Consider the following 10,270-nt stretch of genomic DNA (forward strand, 5'->3'; position numbering starts at 1 on the left):
CATCCAGATTTTAGAGGCTCCCGAACCCTCTGTTCAGGCATCGTCGAGTCAGTCCTGCGGATTCGCCGCCTTGAGCACAACTTCTGCAGATCCTGGAAATCTGGGCGGCAAAGGGAGGGCTCTGCCTGCCCTGCCTCAGCTCTCGGCTGATTCTGCCCCGGGACGGAGAGGCTGGACAGCCCGCGGAGCAGCATTCCCGGGGACCCCAAAGCGACACTGAGCCCAGGCCTGGGAGGGCCGGGCAGGATGCGGCGGGGGTTGGGGACGTCCCCTCGCCCAGTCGATTCCTGCAGCCGAGTCCACAGGCTTGCTCCTTCCCGCTCCGTGTCGGGGCTTCAGGGACGGTCGAGGAAGGGACGTGGCCTAGCTTGGGCATCTTCTCTGCCACCCCGGGGTCGGGCAGCGGCTTAGCGAGGCTTTTCGGGCACTAGTTGGGGTCCCTGCTCCAACCGCTTTCCCGCCCAGCCCTGCATCATCGGTGGGGACAGAGAATGCTGGCCGCCTGCCGCGCCCACTGGCGCCTGGCCCTGCGCCCTCTCACCCCACCTGCAGCCTCAGGGACCGGCGACTGGTTGCCCTGGGCGAGTGGCCCTGCGCCCCGCCGCGGCGGGTAGGGCTGGCAGCCCGCGAGGCCCCTGCCTTCGAAGTCCACTCAATAGAACTGCGCGCTGAAGGCGCGCGCCGCCCAGCCCTCCAACCCAATTGGTTTGGGCGGATGGGCACCCTTGAAGAGACCCAGCGCCCCGGCGGACGGGGCAGGAGATAGGTCTGGTTGAGATTCTCCTCGGGAAGTTTCCCGCAAAAGGAGGGCCGGGCGGCGGAGCGGCAGGAGGAGGCGCGCTGGCGGCGAGGCCTGGGCGCCGGCACCCCGCGGCCGCCCGCCCTCCAGGGCGCCCGCAGCTCCCGGGCGGAGGGCGCGAGGCTCCCCTCGGGTCGCAGTGTTTTCCTCTCTTGTCTTCTCTTGTTCATTCATAAACCTGGTGGCTACAGACGCGGTTTGAATATTGACGGCTCTCCCCCAACTGCTCCGCCGTTAACCCAATTACAGAATTCATCAAGAACTGTGTGAATTATCTCTTTCCATACAGTATCAGCATTAGCCTAATTAAAAGCTATAATGTCTGATATAATGATTAAATCGTTAGCTCTGCTGTAGGGAAGCAATATTTTGTTTTCCCTTCAATTAGAAGCTGATTGAGGTTTTCAGAGCAGGTCAGCTGTGAAATTTGAATTATATGTGTGAGTACTGCTCACAGGGTGAGCCCCTACTCGAAAGCTCCCAGAGATTCTCCAAACGCTTTCACCCAGAGCGCTGGAGGCACAAACAACGCGCGCGCGCGCTCACACGCAGGGCGGTTTGATCGTCGCCGGGAATTCACGCATCTCCACGCCGGTGCTGGAGAGTCCTGCTTGACTTCGAGGGGATGGGCTTCACTTCCTTTGTCCAGCAGACGCTCCTGAAACAGCACCCCCAAACCCCACTCTTCTCGTTGAAGGAGAAGAAGATGGCCTTGCCCGCGGCGAGCGGCGGCCAGACCTCCTGCTCTGTAAGGACCGAAGCCACTCGAAGTTCCGACTTGGCAGCGGTTCTCTTTCCCTCTGCTTCCTCTCTTCCCGCTTTCCCACGACTTTTATTTTCCCCTTTAAGACAAAAACTCGCCACCATCAAGAAAAAACTTTCATGGTACTTTGGCCCGTTGGCTTTGGTAACAGTGGGACCAAGGTAGCCTGGTCACGACGCAGAGTGGGTACGCGAGCGCCCGGGAACCAGGAGAGACGAGCGCCCCCAAGGCCCCCAGCTCGTCACCCGCGCTCAAAGCCCCGAGTGCGCGCGCCGAGCCCTGGGACCCGCTGGTGGCTGGAGAGCGCCGGCCAGAGGCCCCCGAGCTCCGCCCGGGCGGCGAGGGCGGTTGCGGCCAGCAGACGGCGACCGCGGCCCGCGCGGCGGCTGGGTACAGGCTGACGCGCGCGGGGCCGGCGTCGGGGTCCGGGCGCGCAGCCGGCGGCTCCCCCCGCCTCCCCGCGAGGTCCCCTCCCGCCCGCCCAGCGCCGCGGTCCCCTCCCACACGCGCGGGCCTCAGCCTCCTCTCCGTCTGCGCCTCCTGTTGGCCGAGATGACCTCGGAGGCCTTGCGACTGAATTGTCTTCTTTCCTTTTCCCTCCGGCGCTTTCTTTCCGCCTTCTCTTCCTCTCTCTTCTCAGATTACTTTATTTCCTATATGTCCAGCCAAGGAATTGGCGGCTCCGTCGTGATTTGCTTGTTAAAACTTTGGTCTCGGTCCGTTGGGCTGCGCCCTGGGCGGTCTGTGGAGGCGCTTACCCGCGGCCTCGGTCTCGGGGGCCTCAGGAAGTGGCTGGGCTGAGTTAGGCAAGGCCGCAGGCCGAGGTCTGGGCACCGCCTCCGGAGAGTGTCATCAGGACGGCCGTCTGCGCCAAGGCCTCGGGAGACCTTGGAGAACATTCCTCTTATTCGCGTTCCCAGAGGGCCCTTTGATTGTCCTCGGAAACTCCTAACCTGTCCGTCTCTGCTCCTTGGAGCTTGAGATGGGCGCTGGAACAGAAGGTCATCTCTGAGCGCCTGAGAGCAGGCTTTCATTGACAGACTGCTGGGGCCAGGCTGCTGTCCAGCCTTCTCCTGAGCACAGCCTCAGCAAGGGGAGAGAGCCAACACCAAGTCTGAATCACTTGGAACACGCAGCGTGAGCTCCTGGTGTTAAAGTCCAGAACACAAGTTACTGGAGAGTCAAGGGCTCTTGTATAACCGCCTAAACACAGGACTTGAATATATATGCATATATTCTTTGGGTACACACCTGTATGTATATTGATACATATATTCTTTGGTATATACATGCACATACAGGTGTGAATATGTTCTGTGTGCACCAGTGTGTACATGAATGCATATATGTATATGTCCTGTGTGCATACATGTATTTTATGTGTGCACACACATATGTAAACATATGCACATTCTCTGTGTATGCATATGTGTATACACATGTATGTGGACACATGCATATAGTCTGTGTATACATGTTTATACACAGGCATGTATTATCTGTGTGCACTTGTATGTACACATACGCACAGGTGTGTGTATGTAATTTCCTCTAATGATGGCTTGGATCTGAATTCTCTTTGAGGATTGACCCAAAAGTTAAATAAAAGGACAGCAAGCGTCTCTGCGTATCCACGTTTCTAAGCTGATCTCTTTGGCGCTCTGAAAGAACAGGCACTAACAAGTTTCTGAGTTGCCAAGAGAGCAATGTGGCCGATCAACAGTGAGCGACCCCATCGCTGGGTGTCTGGGCTCGGATGCTACTTGGAACCAGTGTAGGCTGTCTTCATACTCTGCAACGCCTCGCCTTGGAGAGGGGCCCTGCCAACCTGGTGGGGGTCGGGAGGGAGGAACATAGACTCAGGGAGAGGAGGCGTTTCCCCAACTGTTTTGGGCCATTTCTGGCTTCTTCAGGAGTGACAGGGAGTGAAGGTCACAGGGGGGGAGACGCTGAGGCTGGGAGAAGCCGTCACTGGCAGGGATTCATGTGAAGCTCCTCAGTCTCCATGCCAGGGAGGAAGGCACTGGGAGTCCTGGCAAGCAGTGCCCTGCCACTGCCTAACTGGCACAGGCGGCGGCTGCCAATCATCCATCACTTGGCAACAAGTTACACCTGCAGCTCGGGTTTAATGCTTGTGCATGTGAGCACCCACAGCGCGAGCACCAGCTTGGGCCCAGGGACCACCTCATCACTGAAAAGGGCTCGTGGAGAGCGCCCGGGATGCTGAACACCAGCGTGCTCTAACAGAGGGCTAAACCGTTTACCCCCTATTCAGTTGCTCTGGAAAACAAGGGTAACTTTGTATTTGGAAACAATTTTCAAGACAGTGGTGGAAAGAAATCAGACCATTTCAGAGTCAGCTATCCAAGTTCCCCAAAGCATAAAGCATTCCTGCAATGCACAGTGGAGTGCAGGGTGTTTATAAAATAAATTGCTCCATTGATATGGAAAAATAAGGTGCCAAGCCTGGTTCACACAAAGCGTTTTCAGGGGGTCTTAGGCTATTTAGTTTAAAATTTAAATTGAAAAGCATAGGAAAGAAATCTTTCAACTGCTAAGTGGATAATATAGTTTATAATTTGTAAACCATTTCCTTTATTTCAGTCTTGCTGACTTTCCATAACACATGGGATCACACCGCACACCCATTGCCTCCTAAGTTATCAAAGGAGAAACAGATCTATAGTTTCTTCAGCAATATTCCTGTTCTTTTTTTGTTCATTCACAATGGAAGTGGTATTTGCAGGTAGTGCATGAAACAAATCAAAAGGTTTAACAAACTCGATTGGTGAAATAAGAAGGCAGTTGAAAACCAAGTTTATAACCTAGATATTTAGTGAAAAATAAATATGAAATGATGTTTCCTTTATAATATAATTATATACTATTTGATGAGTTCACTATTAAATGCTGAATGGCCTGAAATAAAAGCAGTTAGATCGGCAGAGGCCAATTTGCTCTCGCACTGCATACTGCAACAATCCTGAAATAATAATAATAATAATAATAAAGCAACGGTAATAATCACAGTAATTGAGAGGAAAGAAAGCATTATTCCTGTAGCCGGGACAAGCAACAGGGTCAGGAAATTCACAAGCTCAGAATTTTTTTAAGGGGTGGGGGTAGGGAAGAGGCGTCGTGTGTTCGCTGCCCGACATACTTGAACAGCCTTCTTAACTCGTCTTGTAACGATCATCATTATATGCTTATTTTTGTCACAAGGTGGTCAGTTGGGCGCTTTGGTTGGGCACCACTTTATCCACCAGCCATCTCCTAAGCACCACCCTCCACAGCGCACAGAGACGCCCCGTTCCTCCCCGAGGACTCTAGGGATTTTCCGCAAGCCTTTGGGCCATTTTCAGACCCTTGGGGTTGCACCCACAGCGTGAGCGCACTGGTGTTTGAGAACGGGCCTGTGCTTCCCGGTACTGAGAACACTTCGGGGTTCAACAGTTACACCCGCAGGCCTGTGCCTTCGTCGTTCCAGGAAACAGGCGTCTGGTTTGCATAAAGCAGGAAAAGGGCATCCGCCTCCTAGTCCCGAGGCCCCACCTTTACAATTCGGGTTCAGGTGCCCCCCGCCCTCCGTTCAAGAAGTTTTCGCAGTTCTTAAGCAAACGGCTCCAGAAGAGCGTGGGCTAGATCCTTCGTTTGCGATTCCAACCAACTTTTTCAACGGTCGTTGAGTCACTAGGTTGTTGCTTTCAACCTTCCTAGAAATACCATTTTGGGAGGAAGCCGAACCGAGAAGAGCACGTGATGACAACCCCTAGACTCATTACCCACCCCGCGACCCCGTCCAAAATAAGACTTCAGGGCTAATGCTAAGAGCAGCCGTGGAGCGGAGCCCGACGCAAACGCTGGAGCGTCTCGGGATCCTCGTGGCCTGGACCGCGGAGGCCTTCCCTACGGAAAGGGGCTGAGAACTTCAGCCCGCCAGCGGCGAAGCGTGCGCCTTGGGAGGGGGACGGAGCGGTCCAGGCCTCGCGGGCGCGCCCGCGGGGCGGGGGAAAGGGGGCGTTCCAGCTGCGTGCCTCGGCAGGTCTCCCCTGATCCCGAGGGCGCGCCCAGCCTTCCGGCCCCCGGGCCGAGCAGGGGGCGAGCATCCCGCCCCGGCCTCCAACTTCCCCCTTCCCAGCAGGCGCAGAGTCGGCTGGCGGGGGAGCGGAGGGGCCGCGTCTCCTCGGCGCTCTTTTAAACGTGGCTCGGGGCTGCCGGCCCCCGCCCCTCGCCCCGCAGGAGTCGTTCTTCATCTTCGCTTTTAACCCGCTCGTTAATCGTTCGGAGCGCGAGGGCGGGGAGAGGCGAGGAGGGCGAGCCCGGGGTTCGCCGCCGCCGCCGCCGCCGCCGCCGCCACGAGCGCTCGGGAAGCGGCGTGGCGCGGACCCCCTCCCGGCCGCCTCCCTCCTCCCGCTTCCCTCCTCCCCTGCTCCTCCGCCTCCCTCCGCTCCTCCCGCTCCGCCGCCCGCGCCCGGCGCCCCTACCCCCCTCCCCACGTCACTCGCCAGCGCGCCATGCAAATCACCGCCGCCGCCGGCTCCCATTGGCCGCGGCGCGCTCATTTAATGGCAGCCCGGGCCCGGCGTATGGCTGCTGGGCCCCGCGCGCCGCCGGCCCCGCGTGCGCCTCCGCTCCGAGCGCACGGCCCCGGGCAGGCAGCAGGCAGCGCGTCCCGGGCTCGGCCGCCCCGCTCTCAGGCCCTCTCCGCGCGCCTGCGCTCCCTCCGCGGCCCCCGGCCCCCCTCCCCGGCTGCACCGTGATCGCCCCCCGCCCCCGCGCCCCCCTCCCGCTCCCCTCGGCGACTCGCTCCCCCCGGGCACCTGGGACCGGCACATGCCCAGCGCACGCGGCGCGCCGCCCTGCTAGAAGTTGCAGCCCCGGAGTTGGAGGCCGCGGAGGACCGAGCGCGGGAGGAAGGAGCTGCGCGGCGGCGGCGGCGGCGGCGAGCCCCGAGCCGGGCCCCGCGCACCGCTGCGCCCCGGAAAGTGGAGCTGCAACTTGGCCGCGCCTGCACCTGTTGGCACCGCGCCGCCGAGGGCGACCCGGCTGCGACGACGGCGACCCCGGCCCTCGGCCTCTTCGGCAAGTGGTTGGCGCTTCAGAGAAACTTTCCCCCCGTGAGCCGGACCGGCGCTGAGTGCGTGTGTCCTTGCCTCTTTTGTGTCGTTGTCGCCTCCGCCTCTCCGCACTCTTCTCTCCGCCGGGACCTCACGCCCCCGCCCGCGCCTCGCTCCGTCTGAGCCCCTCTCCATCCCCCTCCCCGGCCGTCTATGCGCCAGGCCCTCTCCGCGCGGCGCCGGTGAACCCGCGAGCCGCCCCGATGTACAGCATGATGATGGAGACCGACCTGCATTCGCCCGGCGGCGCCCAGGCGCCCACGAACCTGTCGGGCCCGGCCGGGGCGGGCGGGGGCGGCGGCGGCGGCGGCGGGGGCTCCAAGGCCAACCAGGACCGAGTCAAGCGGCCCATGAATGCCTTCATGGTGTGGTCCCGCGGTCAGCGGCGCAAGATGGCCCAGGAGAACCCCAAGATGCACAACTCGGAGATCAGCAAGCGCCTGGGCGCCGAGTGGAAGGTCATGTCCGAGGCCGAGAAGCGGCCGTTCATCGACGAGGCCAAGCGGCTGCGCGCGCTGCACATGAAGGAGCACCCGGATTACAAGTACCGGCCGCGGCGCAAGACCAAGACGCTGCTCAAGAAGGACAAGTACTCGCTGGCCGGCGGGCTGCTGGCGGCCGGTGCGGGCGGCGGCGCGGCCGTGGCCGTGGGCGTGGGCGCGGCGGCCGTGGGCCAGCGGCTCGAGAGCCCGGGAGGCGCGGCGGGAGGCGGCTACGCGCACGTCAACGGATGGGCCAACGGCGCCTACCCCGGCTCGGTGGCGGCGGCGGCGGCCGCCGCGGCCATGATGCAGGAGGCGCAGCTGGCCTACGGGCAGCACCCGGGCGCGGGCGGCGCGCACCCGCACGCGCACCCCGCGCACCCGCACGCGCACCACCCGCACGCGCACCCGCACAACCCGCAGCCCATGCACCGCTACGACATGGGCGCGCTGCAGTACAGCCCGATCTCCAACTCGCAGGGCTACATGAGCGCCTCGCCCTCGGGCTACGGCGGCCTCCCCTACGGCGCCGCGGGCGGCGCGCACCAGAACTCAGCCGTGGCGGCGGCGGCGGCAGCGGCGGCCGCGTCGTCGGGCGCCCTGGGCGCGCTGGGCTCGCTCGTCAAGTCGGAGCCGAGCGGCAGCCCGCCGGCCGCGGCGCACTCGCGGGCGCCGTGCCCCGGGGACCTGCGCGAGATGATCAGCATGTACTTGCCGGCCGGCGAGGGCGGCGACCCGGCGGCGGCGCAGAGCCGGCTGCACTCGCTGCCGCCGCACTACCAGGGCGCGGGCGCGGGCGCCAACGGCACGGTGCCCCTGACGCACATCTAGGGGCGCGGGCACCCCGCGGCCGTCCGGCCTCCGCGCAGACCTGTCCACGTTCTCCCGAAAAGGAAGACACTGGCGCTGCATGCCCGGCGCCGCCCAGCCCCCCGACCGCAAGCTCCTGGGGACCGCTCGGCGGGACGGTTGCGCGTCGGAGACTGAACTCCGGTGTTTTCTTGAGACTTTTTGTACAGTATTTATCATCCATCCGCGGAGGAGGCAGAAAGCGTCTTCTTTGCTCGAGGGGACACAGAAACCGAACCAAGCACGAGACGACTCCCAACTTTTCTACCCCACCGTGCTCCCGCTTTCATCCCGCATCGCCTCCTGACGGCGTCGGGTGCTGGCGGCGCGGGGAGTGGGTCTCATCTGTTAGCTGTGTAGGGACACGACGCCAAACACAAGTTTTGGTAGTCGTTACGGCTTTGGGGGGGGGTCGGTTTGTTAATTTATACAAAGAGATTTCCCCCCACCCACCCCTTTCGGGCGGCAGCGTTATTCTGGGTTTTGTAAAACTTTCTGTATCTGAGCATTTTCATTTTTTTGGTTTGTTTTGTATTATTTCATGTAAATGCGTTGTGGAATTTTTATTTGCGGCGTCGCGGTGTGGGGAGGGGGATTCAGATTATGTACATAGTTTCCTTAAAGCCTTTCTTCTAAATACGAAAAAAAGAATCCCCCACCCTAAAAAAAAATTGCATCGAGCTTTGAGTCAATAAATTTAAGAGCGAGAAGTCCGTTTTTCCCTATAAATTTGAAACGTGCTGAATTTATAATCATGCTTTATGAGCTCAAGATACAATTAGTTAATCTGACGAAAGAGAAAGAAAAATTATCAGCATGAAATGAAACTGAGGGAAGCCCGGGGGAGAGGGCACGGTGTCCTTGGAGTTGCATTAAAGAGGAAGGGAGGGGAGTAAAAATCGATAGATTATTTTGTAGACTTCACACTGTCATTACGGAACGAGAAATAATTGCCAAAAAAAATAGTTTTATAGTCCGGCCTTGGGTGCGTAGTTTTTAACTGCAGGCAGATGCCGAGGGCTTTGCGATTCCTCCTTTCGAGCCTCTTTCTGCTGGCCCGGGACCTGTGCGCAGTTTGGTCCAAAGAAGGGAGGAGAAAAGACCCCAATGGCGGGACCAGGGCAAGGACGGAGGACAAAGACACGGTGGGGGCGCCGGGGGCCCCAATTCCCCTGCAGTTAATGAGACAGCAAGTGGAATTTTCTGAATTGGGCTCAAGGAAACGCACTCTCTACACCAAAATGTACTGCAACCGACTCCCCTGTCTGTCCTCAGCCCCTCCCTCTGGTGTATTTCTCCTTGGAAAAGGACAAAATAGTTTTGTTGGGTTTTCACACACAAAACCGACCACTCCCGGATGCCCCGAGTGAATTGGGATGCAAGTTGCTAACCGATGTGAATGCAAAATGCGGTGTTTATTATTCCTGATGAGATCTGCGGTTGTTTGATGCTTTAATTTTTTTAATTATATTTTTTCTAGGTGTTTATTGGTACATTGCAGTTTTTTCTGGATTTTAAAGTTTTCTGTAAAACTTTGTCTTCAAGTAATCTGACAGCATTAAATATTGCATTTGAAAGTTATACTGTAGCAAATACGTTTTGACATTAGTCACAGCATAAAGATGAAAATTATATTTTTGAAAAGAACAAAGCCTTTGGTCAGATCGAAATACATTGATTTCATCAGCCCCTCATATTTTTCTCAACATTTTTTTTTTCTGGTCCTGGAATGAGCATAGACTGTCCATCCAAACGTGGGCCTGAGCTAGCAGGTTAATGAGAACCACGGTCAGCCTGCGCTAGAGAATAGCTTTAAGTAAAATGCTCACTTGACAATTGACATGTGTAATTTTTTTGGAGTCACTTTGATAATTTTGCTTCAACCACTCATTCCTTAAGGTGATTGCAGAAATTTCAAGAGCTACAGCAGTTGCTTCTTTCTAACAAGATAATAAAGTCTCCCTCTTTTTTCTTTTCTCTCTCTCTCTCTCTTTTTTTTTTTTTTTTGCTTTAGCAATTTGATGTGTTTGGATACATAGGGACTGCTGGGCAGAACAGCATCTTAGATAGTGAGACAATCTGAAAATAAATGCCACACACAGTCTCCTCTGGGAGACACTTTGAGAAATTCTGTGATGCTCTGTGGACTCCCCAAGCGGTGGAAGGCGCAGGCCTCATCTGCTCTGAAATGTCCAGAGTTCAGTGGACTTCGCCTGGCTTTTTTGCAACATCTCCCTGCACCTGCTAAGGGGGCAGACAG

At 58.0% G+C, this 10,270-nt stretch overlaps 1 protein-coding gene across 1 annotated transcript; it reads left to right on the forward strand.

The window, feature by feature from the left end:
- The first annotated feature begins 6,751 nt into the window (after positions 1 to 6,751).
- On the forward strand, positions 6,752 to 9,986 carry SOX1 (SRY-box transcription factor 1). Its single transcript, XM_005214013.4, has one exon. The coding sequence runs from the start codon at positions 6,883 to 6,885 to the stop codon at positions 7,990 to 7,992; it is 1,110 nt and encodes a 369-aa protein (XP_005214070.1). The 5' UTR covers positions 6,752 to 6,882; the 3' UTR covers positions 7,993 to 9,986.
- Positions 9,987 to 10,270: the final 284 nt, after the last annotated feature.

The sequence above is a fragment of the Bos taurus genome, chromosome 12, assembly GCF_002263795.3.
Source record: "Bos taurus isolate L1 Dominette 01449 registration number 42190680 breed Hereford chromosome 12, ARS-UCD2.0, whole genome shotgun sequence".
NCBI lineage: Eukaryota > Metazoa > Chordata > Mammalia > Artiodactyla > Bovidae > Bos > Bos taurus.

What these genes read in the sequence shown, in the direction of transcription:
- SOX1 (XM_005214013.4), top strand. Translation starts at nt 6,883, where the DNA reads ATGTACAGCATGATGATGGAGACCGACCTGCATTCGCCCGGCGGCGCC.